At 43.9% G+C, this 26,011-nt stretch overlaps 2 protein-coding genes across 7 annotated transcripts in view; one reads left to right on the forward strand and one right to left on the reverse strand.

Annotated features, from left to right (window-relative positions):
• SNX25 (sorting nexin 25) overlaps nt 1-14,240 on the forward strand; it is a 91,745-nt gene extending 77,505 nt beyond the window's left edge. For 3 of the 5 annotated variants that reach the window (XM_061404176.1, XM_061404175.1, XM_061404177.1), the window contains 7 exons: nt 3,544-3,708; nt 5,407-5,524; nt 5,712-6,269; nt 9,611-9,677; nt 12,377-12,570; nt 13,029-13,129; nt 13,653-14,240. In XM_061404176.1, the coding sequence (XP_061260160.1) occupies nt 3,544-3,708; nt 5,407-5,524; nt 5,712-6,269; nt 9,611-9,677; nt 12,377-12,570; nt 13,029-13,129; nt 13,653-13,733 (1,284 nt within the window). In that variant the 3' untranslated portion in view covers nt 13,734-14,240. Of the gene's footprint in view, nt 1-3,543; nt 3,709-5,406; nt 5,525-5,711; nt 6,270-9,610; nt 9,678-12,376; nt 12,571-13,028; nt 13,130-13,652 lie in introns of those variants that run through there. The other 2 variants (XM_061404178.1, XM_061404179.1) reach the window with 2 other exon arrangements.
• The window catches only part of LRP2BP (LRP2 binding protein), a 31,716-nt gene continuing 17,941 nt past the window's right edge, over nt 12,237-26,011 (reverse strand). For both annotated transcript variants that reach the window (XM_061404190.1, XM_061404191.1), the window contains exons 5-11: nt 22,032-22,174; nt 21,846-21,951; nt 20,741-20,964; nt 19,183-19,357; nt 17,469-17,581; nt 14,823-14,852; nt 12,237-12,590 (exon numbers count right to left, since the gene is read on the reverse strand). In XM_061404190.1, coding sequence (XP_061260174.1) covers nt 17,516-17,581; nt 19,183-19,357; nt 20,741-20,964; nt 21,846-21,951; nt 22,032-22,174 — 714 coding nt within the window. In that variant the 3' untranslated portion in view covers nt 12,237-12,590; nt 14,823-14,852; nt 17,469-17,515. The remainder of the gene's footprint in view (nt 12,591-14,822; nt 14,853-17,468; nt 17,582-19,182; nt 19,358-20,740; nt 20,965-21,845; nt 21,952-22,031; nt 22,175-26,011) is intronic.

Genomic DNA, 26,011 nt, shown 5'->3' on the forward strand with positions numbered 1-26,011 from the left:
CAGGGGACCAGAGTCCTGACTCTCAACCATGTAGTTACAGCTGGTTTTGAACATGAATGAAGGGTGTGGACCCGCTTCTGTGTGACTCCTTTCACTCAGGGTGATGGTCCCGAACTTCTTCATTGCAGACCATCTTTGATTTCCTTTTCCTTGTTTTCTCTGTTGAATGGGCTTCTTGTGCGCACCCGCCGCAGTCCGTTCGTGCTCTTGCTGATGGGCGTTCAGAGAGTTTGCAGCCAGAGACTGTGCGGGGGAGCGAAGCTGAAGCTGCCACTGCTGGTCTTTGGTGAATGTCTGCTGGGGGGTCCCTGGAGGTTGGGGGTTTTCATTTATCCTCAGTGGTCAAAGCAGTTTGTACACTCTCATCAGCAGCATGCAGGGTTCTGGTCGCTCCACACTGGACCGTTTTCTTTTGTGAAGTTAAAATTGTGTCTACTTTTCTGTCATGTCACCTGTCTTCTCCACATTGCTTTGCAGGAGTTGGGTGTGTGGTTTGCATGTAAGTCTCTTGTCGGAGCCTGTGCTGTGGGTTGCTTTTTCAGTCTCTTAATGAGTTCTTTTAATGAGCATAATTCTCAATTTTAGTCCAATCTGTCCTTTTTTTTTCCTTTTTGTGCTTAATGCTTTTTGAGCTCTTTGCCTACTGCATGGTCCTAAAGATAGTCTCCTGATTTCCTCTAAACACTTGTTTTCCTTCAGTCTATGTTTAGAGAATAAGACTGGACAAAGCTATGCTGTCTCCAGTAGCAACCACTATTTATTTTTTCCTTAGCTGGGGCCTCTGTCTTCAGACTATAATTAAGTCACTCACACCATGGGCCGCCGAGTCCTAGTTCTCAGAGGCAGGGGGCATGAACCTTCACCTCATAAAACACTGTTTGCCAATGAAGAAGTAGCTGGAAGTCCTGGGACTTAATAGATGTTGCAGATTCTCAATAGAGGCTATATTATAATCACTTGAATCAGGTGTACAGATCATAGTTAAATTAGGTAAATTTTAGCTAGAGTTCCCTTACAGGTGTTAATCAGTTTCTGCTTTTCTCTCATATATTCATTTCTCTCTAAAGATAACATGTATGTGTTGTTATAAATATATAAATTTGTGTGTGTGTGTCCATCAGGAAATAAAATAGTTGCATCTTTGAAAAGCTTTCCAAGTTTAATTATGGCAGAAGTGGGATAGAGAATCATTTATGTTTAAGTGCTCTTACAGAAATATAACCAGGCTCTGGGCCCCTCCAGCTGACACTTGCATTTCCTTGCAGCCTCTGCTGTTGGGGAAGGGAGGGTCTCCAGGAAGGGAGGGTTGTTTGGTGCTGCCAGCCTTTCAGCCACCTTTCCAGCTGTGCTTCAGAGACCAGGGCACCCCTGAACTTCTGAGGATGTGGAGAGGGGCCAGGCTTGCCCCTCTTGGGTTGCTGGTGATGGAAATAGGTTCGTGGTCCCCGCCCTGGTGCCAAGAGGAGCATGTGCTCTGCGCTGCCACTAGGTGGCGCGGATGAGGCGGAGGGCGGGAACCACCTGCCTGAACAGCGCAACAACTTCCCAAGGACGGCTTGTCTTTCCACCAGGAGGACTGTAAGTCAGGAAGTAACTGTTTTAATTTTTTTTCATTTCCTCAAAGACTTTATTTGAAAGTGCTCACTGTTTGATATATTTAGGTAGGTTACACAGCCGACTGAAGTTTCATAATATCATCCCACAAATGGGAAAAGCAAAATGCAAAAGGTTTAGTCTGAAAGGCAGATATTATTAGGTCCACAGGACCTTCTAGAAAAGACGATTTCCACTGAGTGTGTGTTTATGTGAATATTTACATATGGGTCCCTGTTGAGGCAAACTAATAACAGATATTTAGTAACCTAGCTGATTGTTCCTCACACGCAGACGCCTTACTCCAGCCGTCCCCCCAACTACGCTGCACCTGCTTCTGGGGGTGACCCTGCTGTCTGCTCTTCCCGGAATACCCTGTACACTCGTCCCCTCCTATCCACAGCCTTCCTCCACTCTCCGCCACATGCAGTGACATGCTCTGAGCCCTCGGGGGTAAGGATTGGGACTGGGATTCTGTTCTCAGCATTAAAATGTGATAAAATCCCAATTATACCTTCCCCCATGGACATAGTCTTTGAGAACATGTCTAACTTTTCATACATAATTAATTTATTTTCCTTCATAATAGAATATAACTTAGTCCAAACACTTAACACGTCCTGAATCACTTCCATGTTTATGGTTGTTGTATTATTTGAGGCTTACCATTAGTTACCCGTTCCTATGACTTTATGAAGGAGTGTCAGAGTGTAGATTAGCCAGGAAATCAAGGTGGAAGGAGAATACCTCACTCCTGCTCATCCACGCTCACGTACCGCTGAGCATTTAAGGCTCTGTGAAAGGAATAAACACGCTCAGGGGCCGGGAAGGCAGTAGTGAGTCCAGCGGCCCGTGCCCGCAGTCTCCTTCCCACGCCTGAGGCAGAACCTCCAGCCTCAGGCCAGTCTTCTGCAGGACACAGGGAGCTGACCACCGCTGGAATGTGGGGGGCTGGGGGCGGGGTGCCCCTGGGACCCCAATCCCCAGCGTGGCAGTATTGGGCATGCTCAGAGGGGCTTTTCCAGGGAGGGTCATAGGGTTTATCAGATGTCAACTTGCATCTGAACAAAGATAACGCAAACCTCATGGGGCAGCTCCTCTCTTCTCCTCTCCCAGCAGAGAGGGTTCTGCCCTTAGAATTCGAGTTCCATCCCCCAGGGGGTCACCCCATCCGTGGGGCAGGATTTCTCATTGGTTCGTTTATCCCGCAATCCTGAGTCTGTGAGTACCAGACACTTGCACATCCTTAGGGTCACATCGTTGACTTTCTATCTTGCCAGGAGCACCTGCTTTGCACAGAAACGAACCTGACAATGTCCTCCTTTCTTCTCTCCTAAGGCCAGACAAGCACATAGAGAACTTCAAGGAAAATTCCAGTTTAGGGGCCAATAAAAAGTTACATAATTATGTAAGCACGCACCACCTGGGGCGTGTGGCAGCCCAGGGACAGAAAGCTGCCGCCTGGCAGGCAGTTACCACCTTGTGGCAGCACAGAGCTCTTTGCTCAGCTGACGTGCAAAGTCCGCAGGTAGCCATGAAACTGGTTGAATGAGATCCTGGTGTGCTGTGCAAATACGTACCTTGTTCCAACACAGACGAGCGACAGTTAAGTTGACTTTGAAAGGTGGTGGCCCCTAAATCTGCAGGCGGTTTGTAAAGCGAGACTTTTCTGTTGCCCCAAGCCATGAGTTCTCTTGTGGGCCAGTATCTCCCACCAGCAGAATGATAAGGGAGCTCCAGTCAACCTCCCCAGAGTTGTTTGCCATTGACATCAGTGAGAATTGGGCTAATGCATTTTCTTTCAGGGGGAAAGGATAATGGTTTTAGATTCAGAATTGCGAGGAAAGTACACTTCCTGAGATAGCCAGCTCTTCATCTTGATGTTGGGGGCTCCCAGTGCATAGACGTGTTCCTACCATGTAGGAAGAATTAATCCTCTTTCTCCCACAGAATCTGCTTTCGGATGAAAGACTGTGTCAGAGTGAAGCACTTTATGCCTTTTTGAGCCCTTCTCCTGACTACCTCAAGGTTATTGACGTGCAGGGGAAAAAAGCCAGTTTTTCATTAGCCTCGTTTTTGGAAAGACTCCCTCGCGACTTCTTCTCGCATCAGGAGGTGAGCTGTCTAAACGTTGTATGTCTTTGAAACGTATTTAAGCGAACGTCTTCTTGCAGGCTGTGTGAAGCAGCAGGTGTTGGTGCAGGCCTGCTGCACGTGGGGACAAAGCAACCCCCTTGAGTTCCCATTGCGGTCGTGTTGGGGGACAGGACGGGTAAGCAGGTAGGTGGGTGGGATGCAGCCGAGGTTCTGCAGAAGCCCCTCTACGGGAGGCGGCCTGGCTGTTCCCCAGGATGGGGACCTTCACTTTGGAGGAGTTGGAGCTGATAATGAGATTCAGGACGTAAGGATGTGTTAGGGAACAGTCAGCAGGTCTTGGACTGGGGGATGGCTCTGGGAAGGGGGCTGATGGAAGATGAGGCAGAGGGTAGGAGGAGGGGCAAGGCCGTGCCAGGCTGCGGGTTCAAGCTTTATCCTCGGGATGGAAAGCTGTGGTGTGTTCCAAAGCCAGATGAACCTGGCAGTGCTGAGTGGGTGAAGGAGTGAATAGGGGAGACAGCAGACGTGGGTGATCTCACACCCGGGCTTCAGGCTTCCCTCCAGTGGGCTCCTTACTCGGGCTGCGACCCTCACCTGGCTCTCCGGGAAGTTATCCGAGCCCGTCTCTGAAATCTGGCATCTCTGTAGTTCAGTGAAGGACCCCTCCACCTCTTCATTGGAATTGGTTTAATGAGTTTGGACAGAAGGAAGTGACCGCAGAAGGAGCGTCTGCTACATCGTGAGCTGGAGCGGAGCTCACAGGGGATGCCGTGCCCACCTGCCTCCCCAGCATCTCCCTGCCTCTCTTCACGGCCGCATGTGCTGTGTCCGGTCCGACTTGGCCCCTCACCTCTGCCACCTCCCGTTTATCCCTGAACCTCTCACCATGTCCCCTGTGGCCCAGCCACTGCAGGAATCTGCCCTCTGAAATCTGCCCTCAGGCCGCAGGTCCTCCCTGCTGTCCGCAGCCTCTGGTGGTGGGGGGACTCCTCCTCTGAGACTTCCCGGCTGCTCCTCTGCTGTCCAACCCCGAAGCCCTGGTCCCACAGTGCCAGCTGCTCCCTCTGCAGACAGCAGAATGGACTTCCTCGGCTGTCATCTTCTGGCTGATGTCTGCACCCCTGCCTCCACTTTGCACCCCGCTACAGAAACAGCCGCATGTTTCCTGGTCACCTCCGCAGAGAGTCCAGGGCCTCTCAAAGTCCAGTGCCGCGTCATACTCATTTGCACTGGCCTGGTGCCTGGCATATAATGAGTTTTCAACTGAAAGTTGCTGATATGAAGATCAGGAAATGAGACTAGCTGAAATACAGAATAACAGCTTGATTCAGAGCCTTAAAAAAAAATTACTTTAATGATACATGCCTGTAAAACACAGTGAATTTAAAATCACTTAAGCTGAAAAGCCTTTTAAAACCCCAAATGGTTAGACAACTATTTTGTCATCTGCGAATTCACTCCTCATTAATGCAGTGACAGAGGCTTTTCAGAATTGTTTTAGAGCTTGAATAAGGCTTTGGGATCAAGCTTTTCCTTGGGGTTAGATACACTTTGACCTTTTTGGAAAAGGCCTAGAGTTCTGCATGTAGGGAAGTAGAAGGACTGTCTGAGGTTGAACCATGAGGACATCATTCAGAACTGACACTGCAAGAGGGATGGCGCCTGCATCTGTCTTGGGTGAGTGACCTGCTTTCCGTGACTTTTCTGTTCCCCCAGGAGGAGGCAGAGGAGGACAGTGACCTATCAGATTATGGTGATGACGCAGATGGAAGGAAGGATGCCTTGGCTGAACCGTGTTTCATGTTGATAGGGGAGATTTTTGAACTTCGAGGAAGTAAGCCTCTTTGTTACGATTCAATGGTGTTTTCAGGTTAAGTGGCTGTACACACGTGGACACATGTATATTTAACATGCCTTTGTTCCTGAAGCAGACGTATTTATATCCATTCAGCAAATACTTTCACAGGCCAGCCAGACACCAAGGTCGGCTCTTAAGACAGGTTTCATCTCTGTGCTCCTAGAATGCAGGGTCCTGATTTCCCTGCACCTTGTTCCTCTGAATACAGAAAGCCAGAATGCTTTGAATTTCTTTTCATGGGACTTAGCACAGCCTCATGGCTTTATCATCAAAAGGTATACAAAAATTGACTTTGCGCAGCAGAGGAAGAGCCACTTGTTAAAGGTGAGTATGTGGCCAGGGACGCAGGGATGGCCAAGTCTGCTTTCAGCCACCTCTCTGCCCCAGAGCAGTGGTCATCCACGGAGGCATGGGGGACTTTTGTCCCCGGTGGACACTGGGTGTGTCTGGAGACATTCCTGGCTGTCACAGCCTGTGGGGTGGCGCTTCGGGCATCTTCTGGGTGGAGGCCAGGGCTGGTGCATCTACACCCCCAGAGCCCTGGGCAGCCCCACAACACAGGGTTCTCCTGACCCGAGTAACAGCAGTACCACGTTGAGAAATCCTCCTCTGAAGGCCCCTGGGGGAGATGGACTTCAAAGAAACGAGCATCAAGAGGATCAGGAGACTGTTCTGCTCAGACCTGCGCGGGCGCCTGTCCCAGAGCAGCACTGGGTCAAAGGTCAGACTGCACTGCTTGGCTCTTGTCACTATTCCTGAGTGGGACCCTCTGCCCACACTCACCTTGCTCTGAGTCATGAGGCCAGCATACTCAGGCACACCTGGAGCCTGAGGTGTGCTAGCTAGAGGTGCTGCTGCTGCTAAGTCGCTTCAGTCGTGTCCGACTCTGTGCAACCCCACAGACGGCAGCCCACCAGGCTCCCTCATCCCTGGGATTCTCCAGGCAAGAACACTGGAGTGGGTTGCCATTTCCTTCTCCAATGCATGAAAGTGAAAAGTGAAAGTGAAGTCGCTCAGTCGTGTCTGACTCTTGGCGACCCCATGGACTGCAGCCCACCAGACTCCTCCGTCCATGGGATTCTCCAGGCAAGAGTACGAGTGGGGTGCCACTGCCTTCTCCAAGCTAGAGGTGCTACAGGTGCCTAAAGGCACACCTGAGTGCCTAGAAAAGGAAGACATGGGAGGAGCCAGGTTTCACAAGGCATATCACGCCGCCAGCCAGTACGTGTTGCCCTGAGAGTGTCCAGGCCTCTGTCCCGTTGGATGAGCATTTCTTCCCTTGGGGCAAAGACAGTGCTGAGAGTTGGTCCTACACAGGAGGTAGGCTGTGTGTAGCTTCTTACTTATATACCCCTTAACATGCCACTTAAAGAATTCTGTGCAGATGAAGAAACTTCCAAGGGCTGTTATAAACTTGAGCACATCTTTGTCTTTTAATCCTCAGTGTCTGTTATAATGCCTCATCTGTGATCCATAGTAGGTGATCAATAAAATGCTTGGGTAGATGAATGAAGAGGCAAGAAAATTTATAGTGCTGGGATTGCTTTGGTCATTTAAGTTTTTCTTTCTCTAATGTGTGTGTTAGTCACTCAGTCGTGTCTGACCCTTTGCGACCCCATGGACTGTAGCCCACCAGGTTCCTCTGTCCATGGAATTCTCCAGGCAAGAATACTAGAGTGGGTTGTCGTGCCCTTCTCCAGGGGATCTTCCTGACCCCGGGATCAAACCTGGATCTCCTGTATGGCAGGCAGATTCTTGACTGACTGAGCCACTGGAGAAGCTCAGTGGTTTCTTTCTTCCTCTAAACCAAATCTAAAATAATCAGCAGACACTTCAGAAACTTATGTTTTAGCTATAACTCCATAGGGGAAACAAAGACATCTCAGAGGTAGAGTCTTCCTTCAGTGAATTTACAGTATAAGGGTTCCCAAAATGTAATTCACATTGAGCAACAGACACAATTAAATTCTAAACTCCAGGCAGAGGTTTATATATAAGGATGTTCATTTGAGCATAATTTTAATAATGAAAATTTGGAACTAAGTCAAACTTCCGAAACAGGTGGTAAATTAAGAACTATCCACATGATGGAGTACTGTCTAAGTATGAAGGATCCTTTCCGATGAAAAAGCTATAGCTGGTCTATATTTTAGGCACTTTGAGATGTTTGCTAATGTTTGTATAGGCAGAACAAACCTGTCCTCCACCCACCGAGAGTCTGACTCTTCCTCAGTGAAATCTGGTCTGTTAAACCGTGACTCCTCCAGAGCTGGTAACAGTGAGAAAGCACCATCTTCACCTTTGGTCAGTGTGTTCTCTCTGCCACTGGGAGACTGAGAGAGAGGTGGACGTGTCAGAGGCAGTCAGGCCAGGAGTCAGGCCCCAAGTCCTGTCTCCGCGGCGTGCACTTCCTCCTCGTGCCTGCTCAGAAGAATGTTTGGTTTTGCTAGTGACATTTCAGAGGGCAATAAATAGAACATCATTGATAATGAGATGTGATTTATTTGCCATCAGCTAAATCCTAGTGTTGCTGCAGCTGCCACGTGGCTTTGAAGGGATGAGTCCTTGGAAGGAATAATGGGTGTGTGTGTGCGTGTTGGGGGACTAGAGAAGGTTAGGAAAACACAGCAGAGTCAAGGGAATTGGTGGCGGGAGAGAATTTGTAGCAGAGCTATTTTTGGTTCCTGCTCTAGTTCAGTTTATGAAAAGGGACCAGAAATACAGCTGTTTTAAACATTTATGACCAGGCACTCGGCCGTCAGGCATCCTTCCTGGAGCCGCCCGTGTCCTAGACCCTCTCTGGGTGTGGCCACCTCTCTGCTGCCCTAGAAGGTGCACAGGTGATCCTCCCAACAGACACACGCCTCCTGGGTGCTCTGAATTCCATCAAACATGAAGGGCACTTCTGAGGCATGGTTCTGATTCCAAGACAGGACTCTTGCTTGAAGGATTGACATTACTGCACCTGGACACATTTTAAAAGTTAGAAATGACTTGAGAATGTTTTCAAGCCTAGTTCCAAGTCTGTGTTAACTGCTATTGATGTTTGTACAGAGGTGTTTGTGAATTTACTCATTTTTTTCTTACTGGTGCAGGAGACCTGAACTCCTGGCTCTATCATAGCCAAGCCATGTGTCAGGAGCTAAACATTTCTGTTCACGGAGGTGAATATATAAAGGGAATATTTGGTTTTGATTATAATTTGCAGGTCAAAAATATCCTCACAGCATTTCCTTGCCTTCTTTTGGTTTATATTCATATTCTACACTTAAAGCAATGTGTCTCCTAATCTAATGCTAATAGTTAAGAGTTTAGGTCTGTAGGAAGCACCCTTCACAAAACTCTTTGACACAAAATATTGACGCAATTCTTTGAGCAAAAAAAAAAAAAAAAAAAAGTCTGTGTTAACACTGCCCTTTCCCAGGTGAGGCGCCAGAGGCTGGGAGGAGGGGATGGCGGCCGCCTGCTCCAGGCAGTGGCGCAGGAGTGCTGGGTCCATGGCTCACTCGGGATCCTGGGTCTTCCCAGTTCCCCTTTCTTCCCCCACAGGCATAAAATATATAAAGCCCCTGGTCTACACAGCAGTATTCAAAGGGAGCAGTTAGGTCCAGCAGTTCATAAATATTTCAGAATATTCATCAACATTTGACCACAGATGCTTCTCATTCACAGCACTGTTAGAACATTGGCTTCAAGAAGCCAGACAGAAATCTTCTGTCTGGGTTTGCACTGTCCGCTAGTGGAAAACAAGACGTCAACAGCCCAAGGACTCATGAAGTTTTTAGTTCCACTCGCTAGCTCAGTTGTTGTTAGGCACTGAAAAGCTGAAAAAAAGAAAAACTGTAGGTTTCATCAGTTGCTAAGTAGAAAATGAAAGCTTATTAGAATTCTCCTGGGTAGCGAAGTTTGCTAACCTGGACGCAAATTCTGGAACTCATCGCCCCTGACTTGGTGTCAGGACTCAGGTTGAATGACATCGTGAGATTTATGCTTTGTGCTGCTGTGAAGACGTCACGACTGTGATAGCCTGTGGTGATGCTTTCCCTCTGATTTATATTTCAGTGTTTAAATGGGTGAGAAGAACGTTGATTGCTCTCGTTCAGGTTACTTTTGGAAGAACCATCAACAAGTAAGTTGCACGAAATTAGTATTTGAATTCATGCCCTACCTTTTGCCTTAACAGTCAGATTACCTCCACAAATGAGGGTCTCTTAGTTTCTCTTTGTATTTCTGATATGATTCTAAGACTGGAGAGGGAAGCAAATTTCTGCAAGACTCTCTCCCCCAGAACACACGGTGCACCAGATGACAGAAGCTGGCGCATGCTCCCACTGGCTGGCTGATGAGGGTCGGAAGACTGTTCTGTAAAGTTCTCTGTTGACCCTGATGGCTGGTTTTAGTACCGTGGGTGCAGCATTTTTATGTCACATGATGGGGTTCAGTTTAAAGGCTTAGACTCTTGAGCCAAAGGAAAGTAGGATGAGCAGCACATGGCCAGTATTTATTTGAAGGATCTGCAAACCATACTTTTTTTTTTAGGGTTGAGGTGGCATTAAAATAGTATATTCTCTTGTTAGATGAAACCTGAGTATCCATGAGGGGTGTGTATATCCTGTTACACTGCTGTGTAAGCCATATGTGTATTCTAAACTGTAGCACATTATCCATATACATAAAGGTTACATATACTCAGCACTCTTCAACTGTCAGCAACATGACTTTCCCACACAAGAAAAACTGAGACTCAAATGCTAAAATTGAGGGGGAAATCAATTTAACAGCAAAATACATTTAAGATGATTATCAGATATTTTTCAAAGTGAAAAATTTAGTTGTCAAATGTGTGTACAAGGCTAAAGTGATAGTTTTATTACACAAATATTATAAATTTTGTGGGAAACATAATAAAGAACACTTTATATTTTTATTCATTTGCAAATAGAATATATTTCCTTTGTGGTGATAAACCAGAATTTACTTCTGTTTAAGATTTTTTTTAATGGTGTTAGTTACTTGTTTGGTTGACTCAGTATCGTGGGCTTTTGTTTTAAACAGAAAAATGCCCTGTTTAACTTACAGTTTCAGTCTGATGAAGGCCTTGGATAAAGTTTTCAGAATGGCCCCATTTTTCTCAGAACTCCAGACTTGCACATTTCTAGTTTCAGAAAGTCACGTATACATTCCTTGCTTCGATTTATGATGTTGGCTCTTAATGCTAAGATGAGCAGCCGTGGGTTGACAGCAGTGAACACATTAGGCAGTGGTTTTCCTGGCCGGGGGAGGGGCACCGGGTAGGCATCTCCAGGCTGCTGGCTCAGGGGGCTTGTCCTCAGGTAGAGAAGTGGCGGAGCACCCCGCCCTCTGCTCTTCCGCCTCAGGCAGACAATGCCACACCATGAAGTTTGGCAGCAGCTCCATGTGCCTCCTGCCTGGTACTGACTGTCATTTCATGTTCCAGAATGGCTTCAGAAGCTTCCTACGGTTTTGGCTAATACAAAGTCAGACTTGAATTGATAGAAGATATGTAGGAGATGGCCTTTGGGAAAAGCCACTCACCTAATTCTAAGTTGCGAATTGAAATTTTCATTCTTCATTTCTTCATGCAGTGCCCACTCAGTGGGTAACCTAAAGACTCCAGGCAAGACAAACTGTTTTGTGATGTAGATTTTATTAGGCAGGTCAGCACGTTCTCTCCTAAAGCAGAAGTCCCACTGAACTAATAAAATTATTTGATTTAGTCTAAGCAGTACTGGGAAGTGTCTTAGGAGACATGCAGTTACAGGATTACCACAGTTCTGACTCATAGTGGACTCTGGACTTCACTGGTGACTGGGTTACTCTGTGCACAGTGCTGGGCTTGAAACATCTATTTCAGATACTGTTCTTGAAAACCAGACATCGTCCCTTTAAAAATCTGGTTGGGATGTCAGATTCTTAAAGGGCTGTTTGATTGATTATTTGTAAATTCAGTTTGAAGTCTCAGGCCTTCCTGGTGCTAAGAGTGGAAGGTGATTCTGCTCCCCTTTCCTGCAGAGACCTCCCGCCACCCTCAGGACTGCTCCTCCCGTGAGCTCTGCTGGTCTCTTGACAGCAGCAATCCTGTGGGTGGTTGGAACTGGACTGCTGAAGTCGGCGTTATGCAAGACCTGAGTGACCGGGCATAAAAGCCACTTATAACTCTGCGGGTCAGGGTCTGTCGGTCTTTATTCCTGTGGGAGGTTGGAGTGGCTGGGCAGCAGTGTATCCTCTCAGAGTGTTCCCTTTTGTGGGGAAAGGGGTATCTTCTCCCCTCTTTGCCTCGTGAGCCTGTGAGATGCTTCCCGGGTTGGAGAACTCCGCCCAGCACCCCCTGCCACAGCAGCCCCAAGGGACGACCAGTGAAGAAGCTTGCTTCTCCCCGGGACTGCCAGAGCTCAGGAAGGTCTTCAGGCCGTTTTTCGCTGTCTTTACATGGATGGATGTTTTCAGCTTGCAACACTTTATGGAGAAATTAGTATGTTAAGTACCGTGCACAGTTAGAGTAGTTGCCAACTTCAAATGAATCCATCTCCTCTCAGTTATTGCCTTTCAAAATTGAAAGACACCGTGTGGCAAACATTTAGAGAAGTCAGTAACAGTGGAAATGTGAGCTGCAGGAATGAATGGCCATCAGTGTTACCAAAATGAAAAATAACTTTCAGAGTCAGTGTTTAAAAATCCAATTCCTAGTTTATTCATCAAACGCCTAGATCACACTGTATCTTAACCTACCCACTGATAAATGCCTTTTGAGAAACAGAGAATACAATTTTTAAAAACCTCATCTGAGACGTAGTTTTCTCTTAAAAGACAAATTCGGGACACAGTGAACTGGATTTTCAGTGAGCAAATGTTGGTTTACTACATCAACCTTTTCCGGGATGCTTTTTGGCCCAATGGGAAGCTGGCACCGCCAAACACAATCCCACGCCAAGAACAAAGCCGTGCGCGCAGCCAGGAAACAAAGCAGAGAGCCCAGCAGAAGCTGCTCGAGAACATTCCAGGTGAGGCCTGGGTTCTGCTCCTGAAAGTCGGACAGAAAGGGAGTGTCGTCAGCCCCACTAAGGCATCTGCCACTTAGGAAACATTATTTACAGTGAAAAAAAGTGATCATACTTTTTTCTTTCAAATCATGTCTTGTCCCTTGCTAAGAAATTATACTGAAGAGTCCCCAAAAGAACAGTACTGGTTATAATTTCACTAGAACAATGTTTTAGATAACAGAATTTTATACTTTAAAACCCCCCGTTTTGAGAGCTATGGTTTTAATTGGGGTATTAAAATTATAGTCTGTATAAATGCCTGTCAAAAAACTATTTTTTCCTGAAACGCTGGCAAGAACCTGCCCCTCACGTTCCTCAGCGCCTTTATGTGCTGGGTGCGCAGGGCAGGGCCTCACTGGAGGTCTGTGCACGGTGCACTTGTATCAGTAGCAGCTTGGAATATAAACTTAATTTTTCAGATATGCTTCAGAGCCTTGTTGGACAGCAAAATGCCCGTTATGGTATAATAAAAATATTCAATGCACTTCAAGAAAAGAGAGCCAATAAGCACCTGCTATACGTGAGTAAAGCCTCCCAGAGGATTCACTGTTTCTTCAGTTGTACATTTCTGTTCACATATGGGGGTAGATTTTAATTCTTTATACTCGTAATCATTTTTATTACTTATAACTGAACCCATTTTCTCTGCTTTATTTTTGTCTGTTCAATTTGCTTTAAGAAAAAAAAAAAAAAACCACTCCCAGTGGATGCCACCTCCTCTTCCCAGCCTGCTGTTGTTTCTCTCTTGTGCTGTAACATCTCTGCCTGACTGCTTTGCTTTGTTATTTCAACAAAGCAAACTGTTTCCTAGCTGTCTGTCTTGTAATAGTGAGCAATATTAAATACCCTGATGGTCTGATGATGGTTAATGGACCATGAAATAAATCAATCTGAATGGAGTTTATAGAATATGGATTCCTTTGGAGAGCAACTTGTTCACCGAGAAGCATCTCAGGCTTAAAATTAAATTTTAGTCTTAGATGTAGATATCTGAATAAATCTTCAGAGAAAAAGACTTTTTCTTTCTTTCTTTATTGGTTCAGGTGCTGATGGAACTGCTGCTAACTGAATTGTGTCCTGAGCTGAGAACTCATTTAGATCAACTTAAAGCTTGTCAGGTTTGAGACTGCACAAATAAACCACCAGAGAAATGTCTGTACTAATAGACATGAAACATTTTCCTCTTTTCCACAGAGGGCTTGACTGAGACCCACACTGAACTTCTAGTTACCTCCCTCTAGTTTTATGTGAATGAAGCAGAATTGGGGAGGAAACTTGATGCTGTATATTAGGCAACAGAAAAAAAAAAAAAACACTTGTTAATTATTTTTATTTTAATATAAATCCTTTAAAGGACAACATACTGTTTGAAATATAAATGTTGATATGTGATAAGAACCTAGGAAATATTTTAAATATTTATGAAGTTTTGTTTTAAATGAAGAACTCTGAACATTGTACAGTTAATCTCCTCGCTGAGGACTCTGAACATTCCTCTGTTTGTGTGTACTGAATATTGTTGTGCAATGCTTTGTGTGAAGTTATTGTGAAAATTTTCCTGTCTTTATTTTTACCAAAGATTTCCCATAGTTTGAAGCATTTGAAGCAATAAATTATAAAAATGAATCAGAGCTCTGATGTTTAAGATGCTTGTATCTTTCTCTCAAAAAATAATTTGAAACACTGAAGGCAGTTCAGATATATATCAAGTGCCTTGTTTGCAGAAAATGTTGTGCATGTGAGTTCTTCTGTAAGGAGGTATAAAGGTTGTGCCATTCTCCCAGAATGAATGTGAAAAATATGATTTTTAGTTGAGTGAGAAGAGCCAAATGGGTGCTTAAAAAGCTGTATTCGGCATGTGGGATGGGAGCTAAATTTTGAAAGACAGGCAGGAATGAGATGGGGAAACAAAGAGGAGGGAAGTTACTTCGTGCTGCTCATGACTTGACTGTGTCATCAAGTCTTGGGGACTAGGACGGGCATCAGGTGTACAGACGTTGCTTTGTTTTCAGTAGTAGGGCATGGACAAGGGACTTAATTTTCCTGGGTTTTACCATTTATTATGCAGTGATAAGGAAACACTTCCCCTTTCTACCCTCCAGGAATACTGAAAGAAACTAATTAAGCAGAAATTCAGTTTGAAATCCATGAAAGAAAAATACTATGTAAATGTCTATTAAAATGGTATTGATTATATCATTGTTAGAGCATACCTGCCAAGTTCTTGATATAAAACATAAGTTCTGAAAGAGAAATGATTAAAAATTAGTAAAGCAAATTTTATCTCTGAGATTCTGTTAGCTACAGCTCTTTGATGCTTTTCTCAAACCAAGATATTGTACTTCGGAATGATCATTCACAGCGACATAGAAAAGACATTCAGAGAAGAGAAGCAGAGTGAGGTCAGAAAGCCCAGGAACTTCACAGCAATTACTCGAAGTGCCCATCTTCTGTAATTAAACCAGAGCTGTTATGACTTCTCAATCTTAAGTCTTACTTCTTCGTAAGTTATCACCTATAAGGACTTAACCGAAGTTTTGATTTTTCTTTTTTTGTAAACAGTTAATGATCTTGAAGCTTCACCTCCCTTAAAGACTGACTCCAGTCACAGGTCAAGGTATGCATCATGGCTGGTGGCAGTGGTAGTAATAGTTTTCAGGGGCTCACTTGTGCTAGACGTGCCAGCCTTATGGTAACTACAGTAAACTGTGATTTTAACTTCTGTGTTGGATTCACTTAGGACATGCAAGCATAGCATATCACAAAATATGACATGTCACATTCCTACCCTTAGGATTTCTCAGACCTGTGTTCTAATGGCCGTTAAAGTGGTCTTCACTTTGGAGACTGAAGAGTGACCTATTAAAAAGTGCAATTAAAGTCCCTATACACAGCTTTATTGCATTTCTGTTTTAAGATTCTTAAAGGCTCAAGGAAATGGACTGAGTGTGGAGAAGAAAATACCAGTTGGGAATATGGATCTTCATAAACTGAAGGAATGTTCTATGGATGCTATTAAGAAAACAAGAGCAAAGCAAGTGGGTTTGTATTGTAGAATGCTTTAAGTTAGGTTTTTATGAAATCTTGTAGTGGGCTAGAGAAATGGAAAAGTTGTTCCTGGGGAAGAACAGAGTCTTCAGTAGAGATCCAAAAAGCAAAGGACTGGTTTTCAGGGATGGTTTAAGTTTCTACTCTAAGAGATTTAAGGAGAAGTATATGGCCTAAAGTTTGTTGAAATTTCTTCCCTTTAGTTATCTAAGTTATCTAAGACAAAATGAAGTTCAAGTAATACAGACAAACCAGAACATGAAACAAAAGCAGGTAGTTTTGTGCCATTTAATACTTCGTTAGTGACCAGCGCCTACATATTAATTGTATTTTACCAGTGCTATGATCGGAGAAGGCAATGGCACCCCACTCCAGTACTCTTGCCTGGAAAATCCATGGACGGAGGAGCCTGGTGGGCTATAGTCCATGGGGTTGCTAAGAGTTGGACACGACTGAGTGACTTTACTTTCACTTTTCTCTTTCATGCATTAGAGAAGGAAATGGCAACCCACTCCAGTGTTCTTGCCTGGAGAATCCCAGGGATGGCGGAGCCTGGTGGGCTGCCGTCTATGGGGTCACACAGAGTCGGACACGACTGAAGCAACTTAGCAGCAGCAGCAGCAGTGCTAAGATGAGGATAAGGCGATGGCACCCCACTCCAGTACTCTTGCCTGGAAAATCCCATGGACGGAGGAGCCTGGTAGTCTGCAGTCCATGGGGTTGCTAAGAGTCGGACAGGACTGAGCGACTTCACTTTCACTTTTCACTTTCATGCATTGGAGAAGGAAATGGCAACCCACTCCAGTGTTCTTGCCTGGAGAATCCCAGGGACGGGGAAGCCTGATGGGCTGCCGTCTATGGGGTCACACAGAGTCGGACACAACTGAAGTGACTTAGCAGTGCTGAGTTCTTATAAATCACTTTAGAAAGGATGGGTGTGATTTATAAAATAAAGCCAAAACATTTACAAAGAAGGTGTCATTTGGGTATCTTAAACGATACTTTCAATATTTATTTTACAGATGTGTATTTCCTTTAAAATCTTTTGGGTATGGATTCTATTTTTTCTGTCGGCTTTTGCCTTTGTAGATGTAATGGATAAGGAAAGTCTCTTGCTGATTTAACAATTTCTAGGTCTTATACTGGTAGATGATTTGAGATTTTATCTTTGAAATACACTGAGGGTTTTAAAATATAGACAAGGATTTGAAGTTCAAAGAGACATCTTGTTTCAATATAGTAGTTTTACTCACTAAGATGTTTAAGGGAAGATATAGAGAGGCAAAATTGTAAGCAGCTTCTTAAACCCACTTATTTTCAAATTTAGATTTCAGGTTTTTCCTTTCAATTTGGAATTTTTAAAGTTTTAGATGACTGAATAAAATTATTAAAAATTCACAAAAGTAAAGATTAAAGAAATTTAAAGAATTAAACTTTGTCATTTTTTTGGTAAGTTTGTAGCACTTATACTATTAAAGCTAAGACTGCATCAAGTATTTCAGGACACTATTTAAGAATGGAAAAAAACACTGGCTCTATAGAATAGTTTTCAATACCTGACACAATCTGGGCCACTCTCTAGACTAAGACTTGGATCTCTGAGGACTCTTCCTGCAATTTGATCTTGTTAGCTAGGTTTCAAGTTGTATTATACAAATTCAAGAATGAAGGTATCATGCCATCATGATATCATTAAAATACCCAGGTTACCATGCCACCATTAAAATACCATGCCACCATTAAAATACCCAGGTTAATCTAATGTGCGAGGCAGAAAACATAGCTGTTATAAAAATTATAAAAATACATACATTCTAAGCTGTTAGAATCGATGATCTTTGTTGAAGTGCATTGTGATCTAAATTCTTTGATGAATAAGTAAAGTGTGAAGTTCATCTGCCAATGCAGGATTCAGACGACAAGCCTTCAAATTCAAAGAAAGTTATTTAGACATATTTTGGACTGTTAAACCTTTTGTTTTTAAGAAGAGTACAGTGATTTAAGGGAATTTTGTAATTAAGATACATTTCTACTCTAATTGCTTAATTAGGGGAATTCAAGTTAACCTACGAAAAATAGATCATACTAAAAATAACCATGCTATTATCATTTGGGGGAGAGAGAATTTTCAGTGCCCTCCTTGCAGTCTGCTGAAGACCACCACTGAAGCCCAAGTCCTTTTTCTTGGAGTAAAATACTTAGAATTTCCCTTATTGTGCCTCATCTGACGTGATTCCAGACCCTTCACGGGTATACTTTTAAAATGCAGAAAAGTTAGAGGAAGTATCTCCCATAAAATCCAGTGACCAAAACTGAGTGATGGGTCTGTATTATCTCCCAACCTAAGGAAAACAGTTTTACAGTCGTACCTGTTTATTACGCTGTTTTGTTTAGGATGAACATGTATCACATTTCTGGATATTTCTCACCCAGAGTTCTCTTTGCTTATGTCTACTTGGAAAGGATACCTAGTACAGAATCTAAAACTGACTTGGTTTGGAAACTGGTAAAATAAAAGAATGTTTAGATTTTAAAAAAGACAGCTGCTACTCATACTGATAAGATGGTGTAATGGTAGATACCTCAAAGGTTAGTTGTATTTTTGTACCATATTCTGATATTTGTGTTGATATGGGTTTAATACTGTGGACATTTAATTTCCAACAAAGTAATTTAGGGTTCCAAACTTGGTGACACATTGCAACCTCCTGGGGAACTTAAATCTGCCCGTGTCCATTCTAGGACATGAAATTGTTCTGAAATAAGGCCTAGGTTTTGGAATTCTTAAGAGATACCCATGTGATTTTAACATGCAAATAATTTTGAGAACCACTGCTATAACATAATCAGATTTTTAGGCAGGGGACTTAGAAAATTCTTCTTTGCTCTGTTCCCCTGCTCCAACTGAACAATTTGTGTATTATGTAAATTTTTATGATCTAATTCCAATTTGGACTTATGGATGTCAGGTGTGCAATTTTTTGCTTTCTTTTTATTAAAAAAATGAATTTGCAGTTACTATTCATAATGACTGCCTTTCTCACTTCCTCTACAGTTTTTAACAGTTGCGTTTAGATGTGAAATCTATTTGGTAGAAATAAACTGATCACATAGATTAAAACATGAAAAGGCTTATTTTAACTAGCTGTAGTAGATGTCATGCATAAAGAAACCTTAATGAAATGTACTCTAATGTATACAGAAGGAAACAGAGATTCACACTTTTTCTGGGTGAACTAAGGCATACTTGTTCAGGCTTTAAGGTCTTAGTGCTGAGCCTTAGGCTGCAGATAGTGAAATAGAATAATTTGCATCAAAAATAGAAATTTTACCATCTGAGCTTAATTATGTTAAAAAGAATGAGAAAACTGTCTGCAAACAAGCTGCATGTCTAACAACTTCTGGGTAGACAGAGGTTATCTGCATAGTAAGTAAGAAAAAAACACTACTTTATAAAATGTTCAAGTCTCAACTAAAAACCTAGAAATTCTAATTGAGTCCATTTATGTTTGCGATAGGGCTTACTTTAGAATAATAGCGTTTGGCTGTCGCCTCATCCTTTGTGACCCCCAAGCCGAGCTGCAGACACCTCGCGTGGTAGAAAGAGGCCATGGCCATGCCTCTGCTGATGAATTCCGGGAGACAGTCCGTGACCTGGGCTATCATGGGGATGTCATGAACCTCATCATAGTCGGCAATCCTGCAACACCCAGTCGTCAGATTTAAAAACACTATCACTTACGGTTTACATTTTTATAAATACATCCAGAAATTCTCCTTGTGCCCCAAGTGGTTTCCCTAGCATTTCTACAAGTTTTAGAACTGAATTGTTTGCTGTGTGGGGAAGGGTAAATACAGTCAACTAACACAAGTGGAAGAGGAACTAACCACAGTGGTTACTTGACAGCCCCTCTAGGATTATGCTTGTCAGGCTTAATAACCACTAGAAAACATTAAGTTTAAAATATTACTACCAAAACTCTTACCACTTTGCAGATTTAAACAATGGAGAGAAAAGCAGTCTTCTATCTCTCTGGGTATTTAAACATCAACCTTGAATTTGGACTTCAGTCACAGAGGACCAGAAAACACATTGAGAAACTTGCACATCTATGTTAGTGGGCAATAAAAAGTCATTCTTTATAACCCAGATACAGAAATGGACAATTATATGGAAGAGTCCATTCCATGTCAGCTGTGATACTGTAGGAAACAGGAACATGGACAATAATGGAAAGTTCCAAAGATTTTTAAAGGACTATTTGAAGTCTTAGTTTTACTCAGATGGGCACTTGGGAGATTTGGGACACTGGAGACCACACTGTCAAGTGGCCTGCTGCCTGGAGCCCATGATGCTGGGGAGGTGAGGGCAAAAGGCGTTCCTTCATCCTCCAGTGTAGATGTCCACTTCACACTGGGTGCCTGTGGGCTCTATGGGAGGGCGTGTAGGGAGGGCGATGTCAGCATGGCCTTACAGCCATTCTAGAGGACACCACAGTCTCTTTCTCCTGGCATGTTGCATTTGTGCATTGTGGATAAAGGTGGCAAAGTACACGGCCTCAGAACAAATTTCCATATCCTTTATGTTAGTGTTGAGTCTTTTAACCTTTCTCATTTGCTGTCATCAAGCTACAGTGTAACTGTGCAGTTACAGAACCTGTGCCTGAGGGTATAGGAAGAAAAAATATTTCTCATGTGCCAAGCTATGTTACATGCTTTATATTCACTATTATTTTTAATCAAGAAGAAAATACTTCTGCAAGATTGCAAAAGAACAGTCGGTGCCCTCAGAAGTAAAATTTGCTTAAGATCACTTAGCCGGCATATAAAGCAAAGAGCATTGAAATCATGCAGATTGATGGCACAGATGTTTCATCAATCACTATCTGATACAGTAGCCCTGGGCTGTGTGTGTCTGTTTAAATTAAAATCCATTGAAAGTTACAAGTTCAGTCCTCAGTTGCACTGGCCACTTTGCAAGTGCCAACAGCCATCATTTCCAATACTCCAGTGAGTTCTACTAAACAGACCAGGCACAGAACATCTAGTAAGTTTTTGTAAATACTTTTATCCAGTTACTCACCTTTTGGAAAATGCAACACACTTTGTAAAGAACTTCATCTTATAGTAATATTCCACGAGATTCCCTTGAGCATAGACATTGCCACGCTCCGCTGCTTCCCTCAGGCAGTGCAGGGCAGCCTCAGTGTCTTGGCGGATACCTTGTCCGTAGAAGTACATGAGCCCCAGGGCACCCTGGGACTCCAGGTTTCCATTGCCACAAGCTTCTGAATGCCAATAAAATGCCTAAGAAAAAGCACAATTCCATAGTATTCACCAGGTAGAATTTAATTCATCTCTAGGACACAGCTCCCGCCTCTTGAACACAGGTCAGGCTGGCACCAGTTTCACAGGCCTCAGAGAGGGTGCTGAGGGAGGCTCCCCTGTTGTCTCCCCACAGTGCAGGCCAGGTCATTGGCTTGAGCTCAGCTATTCAGGTTTTGGGATTTTCAAGTTTTCCAGAGGAAGCACAGAGAAAGTGGGAAACAGGAACCAAGTGTCTGAAAGGCTTTGTGAAGTGGCACAGCAAGGAGACCAGCTGATGATGTTAGATGGCGGCCATCTCTCAGGCCCACTTGGAGCTCTGATAGGATCAAAGACAACCAAGGATACACACCTGCATGAGGTCCAAGCACATCCGCCCTGTGAGTCTGAGTTGACAGGGATTTCCAGGTAGCTGTTCAGCTTTCTGCCAAGGATCTAGGGGGGCGGGGGTGCAGGGAGCGGGTGCTGGTGGTTACGTGCCTCCTACAAGCTTGCCTTGAACGCCTCATTTCCTCCTCCCTATAAGATTTCTTGGAAACAGCTTCCATCGCTGATGATTAAGAGACTGTACTAACTCACCCTCCTCTTTTACCTTTATGGTAGAGTATTTTGTAGGTGTGTTTTCCACAGCACACAAAGTGCTCACATCTGTGGTCTCCTTTGGTAGGAGGCAGCATTCATAGTTGAGGAAAGGGCGAGATGAGCTTGGAGATCCTAATATGTAAGTTTTCTTTACATTTTAAAGAATTATGAGCTATACAGGACTACATACTTACTCCTCACCATCCTCCATTCACAGAAGGAATAGTGAACCAAATATTAATCTACACATGATGCTAGTTTATCAAATGGACCACTGTTACCTTCTCAAGCTCTTTGGGCTCCTTTGTTGAGTAATACAATCCTAGGATACTCTGAGCCTTCACACTAGCTTTTGGGTTCCCATTGTCTGCAGCAAAAAGCCACAGTCTAGAAGAGAAGGAGAAGGTGAGTTATTCTTTGTTTAGAATATTTGATGAAAACAAAATCTTGTTCTTAGGCCAGATTACCTTTCAGCTTCCTTGTCTGATCGTTTAACACCTTTTCCTTCGTAATAAGCTCTTCCAAGGTTGTAAGCTGCTGCAAATTTTAAGTGTCTTGCTTTGGGGCATGGAGAATCAACAATTTTCTTCATATATTCCACTCCTTTTTCCTTCCACAAAAGAACAAGAAAGAAAGTCCCAGTTCAGTTTTACCCAAATCCCAGTTTAGTTTTACCCAAACTAAGTTTTCTGATAATGCCACGAAGCGTTCACGCTCTGACATGATGTAGTCTCAAGTCTGTACCTAACAGTGTGGTTGTCCTGGAGTCTGCAGGGCTAAAGATAAATAAAAGTCCATCTCCCAAGTCAGCGTTCCTAGGAGCTCTGGGAATGTAAGGCATTTCTCCCATATTACAGCTTCCACAATTGCATCACCTCTCAGTATGAGTGCCTTTGTCTCTTCTCATGGTCCTTATTTTGAATCAGCACAGTTCTTAGAACTTGTCAAAGTGTAAGAATAACCAGACACTCAAAATTTTAACCCTTACTGGATGCCTGTGAGCCCTAAACCCTGTCTTCTTTCTTTAAGCACACTTTCCCTAGCTGTGCTCAGTGATAAATTTATATCTTACTACACTCATCTTCATATGATGTCTGTGTAGTCATAAAACACAGAAGACATCCTAACTGCTAATAAAAGGTTTGCCCTGCCTCCGAAAACCCAGACACGAACTGTTTACCAAACCAGGTTCCTCCTGCCCAATGCCCAGCAAGCCAAAACACTGAGACACCAAGGTTTGCAGCAAAGAGGGTTTACAAGGCAGCCAAGTAGATGGGAGAACAAATCTCAAATTCTACCCCCTGCAAGGCAAGGGGTCTGGGGTATTTATGGGATGAAGAAAGCAGCCATTGGAAGCATGTGGAGCAGGGGGAAAGTGACTGGGAAAAGGTGTGGGAGTCTTCTGTGCAGGTGTACCTAAGCCGGAGGGCTCTGCATGTTCAAAAAGTCACCAAGCAATGGACACTTGTGCATGCCCAGATGAAGGGCCAATGGTTCCACCCCGTCTGAACCAGCTCAGCTCAAAGTAGACATGCCTGACTCCAGGTTCCTAAAAGGAGCTTGGGCAAGCATCTTGTTTAGGCTACATGCTGCCTGGGAGACATACCAGTCTTAAAAGCACCTGGATTAGTGAAGGCAATCAAAATGGATTTGAACGTGGGTTTCTGTCCCCACTTTACCTTTTGACCATTTCTCACTCTTGAGGAATAGGGGCAAGGACAGCTCTGGCTAATTCCTGCTGATAAGGCCTAACATGGGCTTGAATCAATCTCTTAAGCACTTATTTGAGAATATGTTCCTGGTTTCAAGTGAGCATCTTTTTTAATGTGGATGATTTTTAAAGTCTTTATTGAATTTGTTATGACATTGCTTCCATTTTATGCTTTGGTTTTTTGGCTGGGAGGCATGTGGGGTCTTAGCTCCCCAACCAGGAATCAGACCCGCACCCCCAACACTGGGAGGAGAAATCTCAACTGGATCACCAGGCAAGTCCCTCAAGTTAACATTGTGATCCCAAACAAATACCACTTAGGCACCAGCTGTCAGGGTATTCACAGGCCCAACACTGGTAATAAAAATTGTAGATAAATATGTACCAGGTTGGGAGCGGGGACAACTATGTACCCTCTAGGGCACACAGAATACCAGACATATTAAAACTTAAGACTCTCATCTTGGGGATTTTACTTTACTGTGAGCCAGGGATCTCTGTCTTATAATACTTTTTACCTATTTGAGTGTCTTGATCATTATCAGTTGACGGAAACACTCAGATAATATGCAAGGGACACAGGCTGGGAAAGTTAAGTGTGGTTTCTGAAATATCTTCGCCAAACAGAACCTTAGCAAGGGGAGATGCCAAAGGTTTGGTTTTGGTTTTTTATTCTGAGGACAGGAGGAGAAGACCAAATTTTCACTTAGTCAAGAAAATACAAAGGACAGGAAATTTACTGATTAGCCTAATTCAACAGTCACACCTGAAGTCACAGTGAAGTTAGGGATGGTCAACAATTAATGCCAAGCACAACTAAGGGGTCAGCATGATCAAATACAGAAGGTTTTGGATGACAGCCAAAAGGTAGAGAAATTACCTACTTTTGCCAAAGGCTGAAAAATTCTGATCACTGAACTGTCCTTCCAAGCCTGGGAGGTTATAAACAAAGAGAAAGCGGAACAAAAAACAATCTGATAACTAATGAGTTATTTAAATTGCTCTCTGAATTTTACTTTCTCAAGCCCACCACCACAGCAACCCCATTCACCTTTCTTTCCCATGGCTCCTTCCTCAATAGAAACTTAAGATCTGTGGGGGGTTCACTGGCCCACTGGGAGCAGCTGGGGTTGATATTCCTCCCGAGTGTGGTTTCCCTCTCCCGGCCAGTTCCTCATAAGGTCCTGTTTGTTGAAGATGAAACTGGGCTTCAGAATGTTTATTCTCCACAACTTCAGTCTAGAGGTTCATTATCTCCTCCTCTAAGAACTTCTGAAAGGGGTTTTGCTGTGCATCCAAAGTTGAGGACCCAAATATGCAGAAGCCGGCCACTCCCAGAGATTCCTGCAGCAGTCTCTTGGTGGGGGCTGCAGCTCTGCCTAGAGCTCCCCTTCTGTCAGAGGGCAAGTCTCTGTCCTTGTGAGAGTTCAAAACCCAAATATTTACCAGAGGGCTGAGAACTCTGCTTTTTCTTGGATACCTGATAGCCTTGTTCAACCAAAAAGGCTGAAATCAAAATCACGTTCTGGCAACTTCCCTGGTGGTACAATGGATAGGAACCTGCCTGCCAATGTAGAGCACATAGGTTGGATCCCTCATCTCAGAGCAACTAAGCCCATGTGCCAACAACTATTGAGCCTGTGCTCTAGAGCCTGGGAGCTGCAACTACTGAAGCCCGCATGCCTAAAGCCCATGCCCAGCAACGAGAGAAGCCACCACAACGAGAAGCCCAAGCACTAAAACGAAGAGGAGCCCCTGCTCACCGCAACTAGCGAAAAGCCTGCACAGCAACGAAGACCCAGCATAGCCAAAAAAAATAAAGAAATAAAAATCATATTCTGGTCTCAAGTGTCCTTTGTCTTACTGGTAATCTGAATACCATCCTACCTTCCTCATTTAGTTCAGGGTCCCTTAATCTTTTGCCACGATTTCTCCAAATATGATGGGTGAAGTTTTAAATCGAGGAAGTACTGTCTGGCAGTACTGTTGCTTAACTCTTAGCATCAGATCTTCCCACTTGAAAGCAAACAACTCTTGGGATTTAAAACAAAGAAGTGCAAGAAAAGGCATCTGTCAGCTCTCATACAGGAGACCCACACTTTGCGGACAGATCAGTGACAGTGCAGGGCTTAGGGACTGCCCCATGAGCCTTTTTTACAATCTGACTGCTCTTAAATCCTGTATAAGCCGACCTCAGGTGATGCCCTAACTTATATAGGCCTAGCTCTCTGCTCTTGCTGATCTCTCGTCCACCCAGGCCTCTGGACTCCTCTTTGCAATCTCTCCTGGAATAGCTTCAGGCTCTTCTCTTTGGGGTACAGCCTGCAATTTGCAAGCCTGCTCTGGTGGTACTTTAATGCTCATTTGCCCAGGGGCAAAGGTAACCCTGGTATTTAGTAAATCTCTCAGAAGGGGAATGGGACATTCAGGCATATGTACAAAGTTATGCTTTTCCCCATCTGACAGTCTAGCTCCTGGTAAAGCATTTTCAAGGTTTGTTTGGACACCTCAGCTCAATCCCCAGTAGCCAATTCCTAACATTTAGAGTCAGACACACACATACATGGACAAGCAAGACTAAAACAAAACCATGGCCCTGGGCCTGTGACCCAGATACAGAGGCCTGTAACCTTCCGTACTGTCTGCCAAAGTCCCTCCAAGTGGGCCTCTGGTCCATCATCCATTCAGGGTTGCAAAGACAATCAAGGCATAGTTGTGTTTCTTTAATGAAGTTAC

The sequence above is a fragment of the Bos javanicus genome, chromosome 27 (genome assembly GCF_032452875.1).
Source record: "Bos javanicus breed banteng chromosome 27, ARS-OSU_banteng_1.0, whole genome shotgun sequence".
NCBI classification, from domain to species: domain Eukaryota; kingdom Metazoa; phylum Chordata; class Mammalia; order Artiodactyla; family Bovidae; genus Bos; species Bos javanicus.